The sequence below is a fragment of the Oncorhynchus keta genome, chromosome 25 (genome assembly GCF_023373465.1).
Source record: "Oncorhynchus keta strain PuntledgeMale-10-30-2019 chromosome 25, Oket_V2, whole genome shotgun sequence".
NCBI classification, from domain to species: Eukaryota; Metazoa; Chordata; class Actinopteri; order Salmoniformes; family Salmonidae; genus Oncorhynchus; species Oncorhynchus keta.
The window spans coordinates 30,184,065-30,198,330 of record NC_068445.1 but is presented as its reverse complement, the minus strand read 5'-3'; the positions used below and the strand labels follow the sequence as shown (position 1 = coordinate 30,198,330).

Genomic DNA, 14,266 nt, shown 5'->3' with positions numbered 1-14,266 from the left:
AGTTGAAGTTGTGCCTTCAAAAGCTAGTCACAGTTACAGTGCCTTGCGAAAGTATTCGGCCCCCTTGAACTTTGCGAACTTTTGCCACATTTCAGGCTTCAAACATAAAGATATAAAACTGTATTTTTTTGTGAAGAATCAACAACAAGTGGGACACAATCATGAAGTGGAACGACATTTATTGGATATTTCAAACTTTTTTAACAAATCAAAAACTGAAAAATTGGGCGTGCAAAATTATTCAACCCCCTTAAGTTAATACTTTGTAGTGCCACCTTTTGCTGCGATTACAGCTGTAAGTCGCTTGGGGTATGTCTCTATCAGTTTTGCACATCGAGAGACTGAACATTTTCCCATTCCTCCTTGCAAAACAGCTCGAGCTCAGTGAGGTTGGATGGAGAGCATTTGTGAACAGCAGTTTTCAGTTCTTTCCACAGATTCTCGATTGGATTCAGGTCTGGACTTTGACTTGGCCATTTAACACCTGGATATGTTTATTTTTTAACCATTCCATTTTAGATTTTGCTTTATGTTTTGGATCATTGTCTTGTTGGAAGACAAATCTCCGTCCCAGTCTCAGGTCTTTTGCAGACTCCATCAGGTTTTCTTCCAGAATGGTCCTGTATTTGGCTCCATCCATCTTCCCATCAATTTTAACCATCTTCCCTGTCCCTGCTGAAGAAAAGCAGGCCCAAACCATGATGCTGCCACCACCATGTTTGACAGTGGGGATGGTGTGTTCATAGTGTTGCTTTTACGCCAAACATAACGTTTTGCATTGTTGCCAAAAAGTTCAATTTTGGTTTCATCTGACCAGAGCATCTTCTTCCACATGTTTGGTGTGTCTCCCAGGTGGCTTGTGGCAAACTTTAAACAACACTTTTTATGGATATCTTTAAGAAATGGCTTTCTTCTTGCCACTCTTCCATAAAGGCCAGATTTGAGTCTCCCACCTCAGCTGTAGATTTCTGCAGTTCATCCAGAGTGATCATGGGCCTCTTGGCTGCATCTCTGATCAGTCTTCTCCTTGTATGAGCTGAAAGTTTAGAGGGACAGCCAGGTCTTGGTAGATTTGCAGTGGTCTGATACTCCTTCCATTTCAATATTATCGCTTGCACAGTGCTCCTTGGGATGTTTAAAGCTTGGGAAAACGTTTTTTTTGTATCCAAATCCAGCTTTAAACTTCTTCACAACAGTATCTCGGACCTGCCTGGTGGGTTCCTTGTTCTTCATGATGCTATCTGCGCTTTTAACGGACCTCTGAGACTATCACAGTGCAGGTGCATTTATACGGAGACTTGATTACACACAGGTGGATTGAATTTATCATCATTAGTCATTTAGGTCAACATTGGATCATTCAGAGATCCTCACTGAACTTCTGGAGAGAGTTTGCTGCACTGAAAGTAAAGGGGCTGAATCATTTTGCACGCTCAATTTTTCAGTTTTTGATTTGTTAAAACAGTTTGAAATATCCAATAAATGTCGTTCCACTTCATGATTGTGTCCCACTTGTTGTTGATTCTTCACAAAAAATACAGTTTTATATCTTTATGTTTGAAGCCTGAAATGTGGCAAAAGGTCGCAAAGTCCAAGGGGGCCGAATACTTTCGCAAGGCACTGTAAAAGTTGTTCAAGCAGGAAAATGGATAATTAACTTCTAGCAGACTCCACATAATAAACATGGGTCTGTCGGACATTTGAAGTTTGTTGTGATTGTAGCTGCTACATCTGGACAATAGATTTTATTACCAGACTTCTCTGGTCTCTACTCCTCCCAAATCTGAGACGACAGGATTAACAATAAGCTAAACTGTGTTTTGCAATATTGCACTTGTGATTTCATGAATATTAATATTTTTTAGTAATATTATTTGACTGTGGCGCTATGCTATTCAGCGGTTGCTGACGAAAATGATCCCGCTAACGGGATGGGTAGCGTCAAGAAGTTAATGTTAGATCCCTCACTTCAAAGGCAGTTATAGTCAATGAACTAATCACTGATCATAATCTTGATGTGATTGGCTTGACTGAAACATGGCTTAACTGATTAATTTACTGTGTTAAATGAGGCCTCACCTCCTGGTTACACTAGTGACAATATCCCCCGTGCATCCCGTAAAGGCGGAGGTGTTGCTAACATTTATGATAGCAAATTTCAATTTACAAAACAACCCCCGACCTTTTTCGTCTTTTGAGCATCTAGTCATGAAATGTATGCAGCCTACTCAATCACTTTTTATAGCTACTGTTTACAGGCCTCCTGGGCCATATACAGCGTTCCTCATTGAGTTCCCTGAATTCCTATCGGACCTTGTAGTCATAGCAGATAATATTCAAATTTGTGGTGATTTTAATATTCACATGGAAAAGTCCACAGACCCACTCCAAAAGGCTTTTGGAGCCATCATCGACTCAGTGGGTTTTGTCCAACATGTCTCTGGACCTACTCACTGTCACAGTCACAGTCATACTCTGGACCTAGTTTTGTACCATGGAATAAATGTTGTGGATCTTAATGTTTTTCCTCATAATCCTGGACTATCGGACCACTATTTTATTACGTTTGCAATCGCAACAAAATAATCTGCTCAGACCCCAACCATGGAGCATCAAAAGTCGTGCTATAAATGATCAGACAACCCAAAGATTCCTTGATGCCCTTCCAGACTCCCTCTGCCTACCCAAGGACCTCAGAGGACAAAAATAAGTTAACCACCTAATTGAGGAACTAAATTTAACCAATACCCAAGATGCAGTTGCACCCCTAAAAACTAAAAACATTTGTCATAAGAAACTAGCTCCCTGGTATGCAGAAAATGCCCGAACTCTGAAGTAAGCTTCCAGAAAATTGGAACAGAAATGGCGCCACACCAAACTGGAAGTCTTCCGACTAGCTTGGAAGGACAGTACAGTGCAGTATCGAAAATCCCTTATTGCTGCTCCACCAAACTGGAAGTCTTCCGACTAGCTTGGAAAGACAGTACATTGCAGTATCGAAGAGCCTTCAAGCTGCATACTGGACCCTATTCCAACTAAACCACTGAAAGAGCTGCTTCCTGTGCTTGGCCCTCCTATGTTGAACATAATAAACGTCTCTCTATCCACTGGATGTGTACCAAACTCACTAAAAGTGGCAGTAACAAAGCCTCGCTTGAAAAAGCCAAACCTTGACCCAGAAAATATAAAAAACTAATCAGCCTATATCGAATCTTCCACTCCTCTCAAAAATGTTAGAAAAAGCTGTTGCCCCGCAACTCACTGCCTTCCCGAAGACAAACAACGTATATGAAATGCTTCAGTCTGGTTTATCGATCACCACATTCTTTTGGAGAGATTGGAAACCCAAATTGGTCAACATGGACAAGTTCTGTCCTGGTTTATCTGTCGGAAAGATATCAGTTTGTCTCTGTGAATGGTTTGTCGGCTGCTAGAATCCTGACTAGAACCAAAATATTGGATCATATTACTCCAGTGCTAGTCTCCCTACACTGGCTTCCTGTTAAGGCAAGGTTTGATTTCAAGGTTTTACTGTTAACTTACAAAGCATTACATGGGCTTGCTCCTACCTATCTCTCTGATTTGGTCCTGCCGTACAAACCTACACGTACGCAATGGTCACAAGACGCAGGCCTCCTAATTATCCCTAGAATTTCTAAGCTGGAGGCAGGGCTTTCTTCTATAGAGCTCCATTTTTATGGAATGGTCTGCCTACCCATGTGAGAGACACAGACTCAGTCTCAACCTTTAAGTCTTTACTGAAGACTCATCTCTTCAGTACATCATATGATTGAGTGTAGTCTGGCCCAGGAGTGTGAAGGTGAACGGAAAGGCTCTGGAGTAACGAAAAGCCCTTGCTGTCTCTGCCTGGCTGGTTCCCCTCTCTCCACTGGGATTTTCTGCCTCTAACCCTATTACAGGAGCTGAGTCACTGGCTTACTGGTGCTCTTCCATGCAGTCCCTAGGAGGGGTATGTCACTTGAGTGGGTTGAGTCACTGACGTGATCGTCCTTTCTGGGTTGGTGCCCCCCCCCTTGGGTTGTGCCGTGGCGGAGATCTTTGTGGGCTATACTCGGCCTTGTCTCAGGATGGTAAGTTGGTGGTTGAAGATATCCCTCTAGTGGTGTGGGGGCTGTTCTTTGGCAAAGTGGGTGGGGTTATATCCTGCCTGTTTGGCCCTGTCCGGGGGTATCATCGGATGGGTCCACAGTGTCTCCTGACCCCTCCTGTGTCAGCCTCCAGTATTTATGCTGCAGTAGTTTATGTGTCGGAGGGCTAGGGTCAGTCTGCTATATCTGGAGTACTTCTCCTGCCTTTTCCGGTGTCCTGTGTGAATTGAAGTATGCTCTCTCTAATTCTCTCTTTCTCTCTTTCTCTCTCTCTCTTTCTTTCTTTCTTTCTTTCTTTCTTTCTATCTTTCTTTCTTTCTCTTGGAGGACCTGAGCCCTAGGACCATGCCTCAGGACTACCTGGCATGATGACTCCTTGCTGTCCCCAGTCCACCTGGCCATTTTGCTGCTCCAGTTTCAACTGTTCTGCCTGCGGCTATGGAACCCTGACCTGTTCGCCAGACATGCTACCTGTCCCAGACCTGCTGTTTTCAACTCTCTTGAGACAGCAGGAGCAGAAGAGATACTCTTAATGATCGGCTATGAAAATCCAACTGACATTTACTCCTGAGGTGTTGACTTGTTGCACCTTCGACAACTACTGTGATTATTATTATTTGACCATGCTGGTCATTTATGAACATTTGAACATCTTGGCCATGTTCTGCTATAATCTCCAGCCGGCACAGCCAGAAGAGGACTGGCCACCCCTCATAGCCTGGTTCCTCTCTAGGTATCTTCCTAGGTTTAGGCCTTTCTAGGGTGTTTTTCCTAGCCACCGTGCTTCTACACCTGCATTGCTTGCTGTTTGGGGTTTTAGGCTGGGTTTCTGTACAGCACTTTGAGATATCAGCTGATGGAAGAAGGGCTATTTAAATAAATTTGATTTGATTTGATTTAATTGCATTGCTAATAGATTGAAGCATAATTCGGTTTATTTCAGCCTCTTCCTTTTGGAACTTCTTTCTGCTCTGGTTGATCTAGAAGAGGCGCTATATGGGGCAGAAACAACATTTGCTATGATATAAGAGGCTTTGAGATCCTTTTAGTCCGGCTATGTGGCCGCGCTGTGCGGTGCAATTAAGAGCCCTCAGTCCAACGGCCTTCATTTCCTTTATTAACTCCCACAGAGGTCACTAGGCAACCAGGCACAAGAAGCATGAAATTACACCTAACGCAGAGGAAACTCATTATCAATAAAATCACAAGCGTGAAGGCAATTACAGATAATAACTGTGTGAAAAAAGTACTGAGGTTTGTGAGGAGCGGAGAGGAGCGGAGGGGGACCGGGGAGGCTAGTCAGCTGAATAGAAGCACTGGATGCATCCCAAATGGCACCTTATTCCATATATAGTGCACTACTTCTGACCAGAGCCTATAGCCAGATGGTCCCTGATCAAAAGTAGTGCACTATATAGGGAATAGGATGGCATTTTGGGACACAGCAATGCCTTATTTACAGGGGATGGGTCTCCCTAGAACAAAGAACGGGCCCCAGACAAAGACACCATTACCCGTTTGGAACTTTTTTTTTTCTCAGCCAGGGAGCTTAATCCGTTGATGCAGTGGCACATGGTATACAAAAAGAGTCTGTCTGCCTGCCGGACTCAAAACATGGAGTATAATGGGAACCGGTGCAGGAGGATAAAAATAGGCCTTCCCTGCATTTCTTGTTAAACCAGGATGAATCTCACATTGAAGTAGGAGTGTTATTCCATTTAAGGCCTGAATGCAATCTCCCTTGAGCTGTTTTCTAATAAAGTGGGGGTCTTTTGTGGTCGGACAAACGTTTGATGACAGAAAAACAAAGTAGCCCATCTGTAAATAAGTGTATTGAATTTAATAAGACAATATAGAAGGAGGGCCGCAAACTCTTGGCAGCAGAACAGTTGGCAGAGCGAGGCTGCCGTTTACATTGATATACACTATATATACAGCAATATGTGGACACCCCTTCAAATTAGTAGATTCAGCTATTTCAGCCTCACCCATTGCTGACAGGTGTATAACATCCAGCACACAGCAATGCAATCTCCATAGACAAATATTGGCAGTAGAATGGCCTTACTGAAGAGCTCAGTGACTTTCAAGGTGGCACCGTCATAGGATGCCACCTTTCCAACAAGTCAGTTCGTCAAATTTCTGCTCTGCTAGAGCTGCCCCGGTCAACATATGTGCTGTTATTGTGAAATGGAAACGTCTAGAAGCAACAATGGCTAAGCCGCAAAGTGGGAGGACACACAAGCTCACAGAACGTGACCGCTGAGTGCTGAAGTGCGTAGTGTGATAAAAACCGCCTGTCCTCGGTTGCAATACTGAGTTCCAAACTGCCTGTGGAAGCAATGTCAGCACAAGAACTGTTCGTCGGAAGCTTGATGAAATGGGTTTCCATGGCCGAGCAGCCGCACACAAGCCTAAGATGACCATGCTCAATGCCAGGCGTTGGCTGGAGTGGTGTAACATCCGCTGCCATTGGACACTGGAGCAGTGGAAACGTGTTCTCTGGAGTGATGAATCACTCTTCACCATCTGGCAGTCCGATGGACGAATCTGGGTTTGGCAGATGCCAGGAGAATGCTACCTGCCCCAATGCATAGTGCCAACTGTAAGGTTTGGTGGAGGAGAAATACTGGTCTAGGGCTTTTTCACAGTTCGGGCTAGGCCCCTTAGATCCAGTGAAGGGAAATCTTAAGGCTACAGCATACCACGACGAGTCTGTGCTTCCAACATTGTGGAAACATTTTTGGGAAGGCCCTTTCCTGTTTCAGCATGTCAATGGCCCCGTGCACAAAGCGAGGTGCATACAGAAATGTTTCGTCAAGATCGGTATGGAAGAACTTGACTGGCCTGCACAGAGACCTGACCTCAATCCCATCGAACACCTTTGGGATGAATTGCAACGCTGACTGCGAGCCAGGCCTAATTGCCCAACATCAGTGCCCGACCTCACTAATGTTCTTGTGGCTGAATGGGTGCAAGTACCCGCAACAATGTTCCAACATCTAGTGGAAAGCCTTCCCAGAAGAGTGGAGGCTGTTATAACAGCAAAGGGGGACCAACTCCATATTAATGCCCATGATTTTTGGAATGAGATGTTCGACGAGCAGGTGTCCACATACTTTTGGTCATGTACTTTATATTAATTTACACAAAGACAGGACGGTTGTTTTATAGCTGTTCTCACATTGATAGTTTTTTTAAGAGGTAACAACAAAAATATGTAAAAACTGAAAATTCACAGATATTACACAACACCACCACCAAAAGCATCCTGTTATAAGTAGACTAGTGGAGGGGCTCTGTCTTACCAGGGATCTTGAACAAAGGAAAAGGAGCAGTTGCCACTACCTTCTACAACCAAGGTGCATGAACTGAGGAGTAAACGGAAGAGAAGAGGAATTCTTGGAGGGCAGTTGGAGTTGATAAAAACACATAGTTATTGATATAACTAACACGTTTCGGCCCTTACAGTTCATCACAGTTTTACAGATATGTAGTAAAATGAGATCACTTACCAGTGATCTTGGCCTGGGTGGTGTCCAGGGGTCCGGGAGGGAACAACAGCTCTCCATGGTCTCCTCCAGAGAGGGGGCCATATTTGATGCGGTAGTTGTCTACTTGAGCCTGGCTGTTCTTCCACTCCAGAGTAATGCTCTCGTCAGTCAGCTCTACCGTCTGCAGGTCCCGCGGGGCATCCAGGTCTGGAACACATCCAGTAATAGATCAGGCAGTGGGGAATGTCATGATCCCCTCGCAAATACAATACGATGTGTGGTCCAGACCCCAGTTGAGAACAGACCAACACTTTTTTATCTCTGGTTAGTATGTTTGCCTAGGATGTGGCCCCCTGGGCAAAATGACTTTGACACCCCTGGCCTAGTTGATCAAAGATACTGGACAGTTTTGAATCTATTTTTTAAGCTTATTGTATGTTTATCTTAATTTAATCTAAATGTATAACAGCTAAAGGGTAAGACATGAACATATAAACAGTTCAATAATCAGCATTACCTTTATTCTAATCAAAGACCCAGCAAACAAATTATTACACATCCATCATTTTGATATTGTCTGTTTAAAGAGATCCACACTTCCAGCCACTTTCCCCAAATTCCCATGTTTTCCAGAAATCCCAGTTGAACGATTTCCAGATTTCCTGCTTATTCCCTCCCGTTTCCAGGTTTTTCCAGAAATCCCAGTTGGAGCACTCCTGTTTATTCCCTCCTGATTGAAAGATTTCTGGAAAGCTTTTGCAACCCTAGTGTTGTATAGTTTGCTTGTCCCTAATGGGCCCTGGTGCACTATAAATGGAATAAGGTGCCAAATGGAATAAAACTCTTGTCTCACCTGTTAGGAAGGTCTCAGATACAGGCACGCTGGTCATCTCTCCCCTCTTGGCCACGAGCGACACCTCATACTCTGTGTCAGGGTTCAGGCTGCCCAGGTGGTGCTGTGTGTCGCTGGAGGACAGCTCCACTGTGTTCCTGTCTGAGGGGTTGTCGCTGGGCCCATAGGACACTCTCACCCCATCCACCATGGCCACAGGCAGGAACCAGGTCACCAACGCTGTGGTGTCCGTTACATCACGCAAATTCACCTCTCTAGGAGAATCGATCTCTGGGGAGAGAGGAGGTGGGGGGGGGGGGGTGAATACAGGGTGCGATATGAATACAGCTCCATGGTACCTGGTCAAATGTATTGCACTATATAGGGAATAGGGTGCAGTTTGGGTCGCATCCCAGGACTGAGGACATTTAGTTAGCATTCATGATGTTTTTCATGTAGAGCAGCATTTCCCAAACTAAGTCCTCGAGTCCCCAGGGGGTGCACATTTTGGTTTTTGCCATAACACTACACAGCTGATTCAAATGATCAAAGCTTGATGATGAGTTGATTATTTGAATCAGCTGTGTAGTGCCAGAGCAAAAACCAAAACGTGCACCCCTTGGGGTCCCGAGAACCGAGTTTGGTCAGAGAACGGAGTTTATTAAGGCAGGTCGTCTATTTTTAATAGGGTGATACTGGGTGCAGGTGTCCTGGTAAAAGGCCATGGATAGGGCAGAGAGACTTGGAATATGATTTAAAGAGTTTGAGCTCTCATCAGAGCCTTTGTTACAAGGTTGAATATGAATAGTGAAAGGATTTACTACCAATAATTATTTGAAAATAAACTATGTTTTCTTTTAGGCATCCATGCATGACGTTATTAATTTAAGTACAGATCAAAACCCAGAGCATGAAAGGCACTTTCCCTATAGATTATGATGGAATTGATTTGTCACAATTAGCAACTTCAGGAAAGTCAACCTTCTGCAGAAGAAAGATAAAACAGGGAATCTGCACTGGAGCTTAACATAGATTTAACCGCCAATGAGATTGGCTGGCTGTGTGTGTGTGTGTGTGTGTGTGTGTGTGTGTGTGTGTGTGTGTGTGTGTGTGTGTGTGTGTGTGTGTGTGTGTGTGTGTGTGTGTGTGTGTGTGTGTGTGTGTTTTTGTGTGTGTGTGTGTGTGTCGTTCAAGGGTTGTGAGTGTTTCCTGGGAGGATGATGGCTTCCCATGAGCCGGAGTGGTCCCTCCCTCCCTCCCTCCCACACAATCACACACCATGGGGGAGGGGATGTGGAAGGGCATGGGGGAGGGGATCTCTCCATGCAATTAGACCCACAGAATGCTAATCCCACTACACTATGTCTATGTGACTATTAAAACCTACCCTAATCAGAAACCATGTATAGATGGCGGAATTCACGCAAAGCTGAATGTGCGAGCCATCACATTCAATGATGGAAAGATGACTAGGAATATAGCCGAATATAAACAGTGTAGTTATTCCCTCTGCAAGGCAATCAAGCAAGTGGAATGTTGGTATAGGGACAAAGTAGAGTTGCAATTCAACGGCTCAGACACGAGACATATGTGGCAGGGTCTACAGGCAGTTATGGACTACAAAAAGAAACCCAGCCAAGTCACGGGCACCGATGTCTTGCTTCCAGGAAAACTAAACACCATTGCCCGCATTGAGGATAATACAGTGCCACCGACGCGGCCCGCTACTAGGGACTACGGGCCCCCCTCTCCTTCTCCGTGGCCGACGTGAGTAAGACATTTAAACGTGTTAACCCTCGCAAGGCTGCTGGCCCAGACAGCGTCCTTAGCCACGTCCTCAGAGCATGCACAGACCAGCTGGCTGGTGTGTTTACGGACATATTCAATTGCTCCCTATCCCAGTCTGCTGCACCCACATGCTTCAAGATGGCTACCATTGTTCCTATACCCAAGAAGGCAAAGATAACTGAACTAAATGGCTATCGCGTCGTAGCACTCACCTCTGTCATCCTGGAGTGCTTTGAGAGACTAGTCAAGGATCATCTCACCTCCACCTTACTTGCCACCCTAGGCCCACTTCAGTTTGCAAACCGCCCCAACAGGTCCACAGACGATGCAATCGCCATCACACCGCACACTGCCCTATCCCATCTGGACAAGAGAAATACCTATGTAAGCATGTTGTTCATTGACTACAGCTCAGCAATCAACACCATAGTACCCTCCAAGCTCATCATTAAGCTTAAGGCCCTGATTCTCAACCCCGCCCTTTGCAATTATGTCCTGGACTATCTGACGGGCTGCCTCCAGGTGGTGAAGGTAGGAATCAACATCTCCACTTCACTGATCCTCAACACTGGGGCCCCACAAGGGTACGTGCTTAGCCCCCTCCTGTACTCCCTGTTCACCCATAACTGCGTGGCCATGCACGCCTCCAGCTCAATCATCAAATTTGCAGATGACACAACAGTAGCGGGCTTGATTACCAACAACGACGAGACAGCCTACAGGGAGGAGGTGAGGGCACTCGGAGTATGGTGTCAGGAAAACAACCTCTCACTCAACATCAACAAAACAAAGGAGATGATCGTGGACTTCAGGAAACAGCAGAGAGAGCACTCCTCTATCCACATCGACAGGACAATAGTGGCGAAGGTGGAAAGTTTTAAGTTCCTCGGCATACACATCACGGACAAAGTGAAATGGTCCACCCACACAGACAGTATGGTGAAGAAGGATCAACAGGAGGCTGAAGAATTTTGGCTTCTCACCTAAAACCTAAAAACGTTTACAGATGCACAATTCAGAGCACCCTGTTGGGCTGTATCACCGCCTGGTATGGCAACTGCGCTGCCCTCAACCGCAAGACTCTCCAGAGGGTGGTGCGGTCAGCACAACGCATCACCAGGAGCAAACTACCTGCCCTCCAGGACACCTACAGCACTCGATGTCACAAGGAAGGCAAAAAATATCATCAAGGACAAGCACCACCCATCCCACTGTTCACCCCGCTATCATCCAGAAGGTGAGGTCAGTACAGGTGCATCAAAGCACGGACCGACAGACTGAAAAACAGCTTCTATCTCAAGGCCATCAGACTGTTAAACAGCCATCACGAACACAGAGGCTGCTGCCTACATACAGACTCAAATCATTAGCCACTTTAATAAATGCATCACTAGTCACCTAAAAAATGTTTATATGTCTTACATTACTCATCTCATATGTTTATACTGTATTTTATACCATCTACTGCATCTTGCCAATGCCGTTTGGCCATCGCTCATCCATTATATTTATATGTGCATATTCCTATTCCATCCCTTTACATTTGTGTATTAGGTCATTGTGAAATTGTTAGATTACTTGTTAGATATTGCTGCACTGTCTGAACTAGAAGCACAAGCATTTCGCTACACTATCAATACCATCTGCTAACCATGTGTATGTGACCAATAAAATTTGATTTGATTTGATGTGGGTGTGTTTTAATGGCAGACATAGAGAGGCCTTGAGCTACATGGAGATCTAGGTAACATAATCCCAGTACTGTTGTGTAAAAGTATGTTTGTGTGTGTTTATGTGTATGTGTGTGTGTGTGTGTGTGTGTGTGTGTGTGTGTGTGTGTGTGTGTGTGTGTGTGTGTGTGTACGTGCATGTGCGTGCATGTGTGCAAGCACACGTGTGTGTGCGGTGTGTGTGTGCGTGTCTCAGGTTCCAATGTTCAACAGCTCAACAGCTCCATAAACTTTAGATACGGACATGCTAGTCCTATAGTGTCAGTCAACGCTATAATGTACAAACTACCCTCCGATAAAGAGGAAGGGGGGTGTATAAGAGGAGAATGTCAGGTAGCTAGTGGCTTAGTTCTGTTTACTCTGGCAAAGCGAATGCATTTTTCAAACCATAAATAAGCAGAGAGAGCCTGACATTGAATTGGTATGGAGGTGAGCCAATAAAGGTTAGTACAGAAACCTGGGAAGAACATTTGCTTCAGGATATTGAAATGTCTTTACTCTGATTTGTTGAAAGAGAACTCTTGCAAGGGCAGGGGTGAAAGCTCCCAGTCTGTTCAGCTCCCACGTCAGCGCTGGCATGTTCGATTAAAAACCATGAGCTGGCGCACACCCAGGAGAAATAGTTTGTGTGGAGGTGCTGACTAACGGCGAATGAACTATAAACTATCAAAAGAAAGAATGTCGCACACTCCATGTATAAACTACCAGCAATTTAATGGGTATTTACCAACGTTTCTGCATCACTGTGCTTTCCTCTGGGTAATGTCATGAATACTTGAACCAGGTTATGTAGACAAACAGTGCAATTAGTGTAATCAATGACAGTAGTGAGGGGTGTGTCTTAATGATTAAGTTAATTCAAATTAATTTGTCAAACTGTTAAAAAAATAGTATATGGCATATTCAATATGTTACGCTATTGTTATCATATAGAAACAGAATGGAATATTGTATCATATTAGCATCAACATACGTTGGTTGTTTCATTCAATTTCACATAATCATTTCGTACTTAATTTCATATTTGTTACATGTAATCTTTTGGTTCAACCTGAATGTATAATGAGCATCATCAAACAGAGGGGACATACGTACTCTAAATCACAAAAAATTCAGTTGAATTTCTATGTGTGAAATTTCCCAAGATACCAACTTTCTATACAGTCGCGAAATTACACAAACAAGTGTCTCCTCCTCCAGGTAGACAGACCCATTGTCTCCTCCTCCAGGTAAACAGACCCATTGTCTCCTCCTCCAGGTAGACAGACCCATTGTCTCCTCCCCCAGGTAGACAGACCCATTGTCTTCTCCCCCAGGTAGACAGACCCATTGTCTCCTCCCCCAGGTAGACAGACCCATTGTCTCCTCCACCAGGTAGACCCATTGTCTCCTCCACCAGGTAGACCCAGTGTCTCCTCCACCAGGTAGACAGACCCATTGTCTCCTCCCCCAGGTAGACAGACCCATTGTCTCCTCCCCCAGGTAGACAGACCCATTGTCTCCTCCCCCAGGTAGACAGACCCATTGTCTCCTCCACCAGGTAGACCCATTGTCTCCTCCACCAGGTAGACCCAGTGTCTCCTCCACCAGGTAGACAGACCCATTGTCTCCTCCACCAGGTAGACAGACCCATTGTCTCCTCCACCAGGTAGACAGACCCATTGTCTCCTCCACCAGGTAGACCCAGTGTCTCCTCCACCAGGTAGACAGACCCATTGTCTCCTCCACCAGGTAGACAGACCCATTGTCTCCTCCTCCAGGTAGACAGACCCATTGTCTCCTCCACCAGGTAGACCCATTGTCTCCTCCACCAGGTAGACAGACCCATTGTCTCCTCCTCCAGGTAGACCCAGTGTCTCCTCCACCAGGTAGACAGACCCATTGTCTCCTCCTCCAGGTAGACCCAGTGTCTCCTCCACCAGGTAGACAGACCCATTGTCTCCTCCTCCAGGTAGACCCAGTGTCTCCTCCACCAGGTAGACAGACCCATTGTCTCCTCCTCCAGGTAGACCCAGTGTCTCCTCCACCAGGTAGACAGACCCATTGTCTCCTCCACCAGGTAGACAGACCCATTGTCTCCTCCTCCAGGTAGACCCAGTGTCTCCTCCACCAGGTAGACAGACCCATTGTCTCCTCCACCAGGTAGACAGACCCATTGTCTCCTCCTCCAGGTAGACAGACCCATTGTCTCCTCCACCAGGTAGACCCATTGTCTCCTCCACCAGGTAGACAGACCCATTGTCTCCTCCTCCAGGTAGACCCAGTGTCTCCTCCACCAGGTAGACAGACCCAGTGTCTCCTCCACCAGGTAGA

General features: G+C 45.4%; 1 protein-coding gene across 2 annotated transcripts in view; it reads right to left on the bottom strand.

Annotated features, from left to right (window-relative positions):
• LOC118371209 (tenascin-like) overlaps positions 1-14,266 on the bottom strand; it is a 79,302-nt gene that overhangs the window by 22,687 nt on the left and 42,349 nt on the right. For both annotated transcript variants that reach the window (XM_035756572.1, XM_035756573.1), the window contains exons 7-8: positions 8,457-8,726; positions 7,625-7,810 (exon numbers count right to left, since the gene is read on the bottom strand). In XM_035756572.1, the coding sequence (XP_035612465.1) occupies positions 7,625-7,810; positions 8,457-8,726 (456 nt within the window). The remainder of the gene's footprint in view (positions 1-7,624; positions 7,811-8,456; positions 8,727-14,266) is intronic.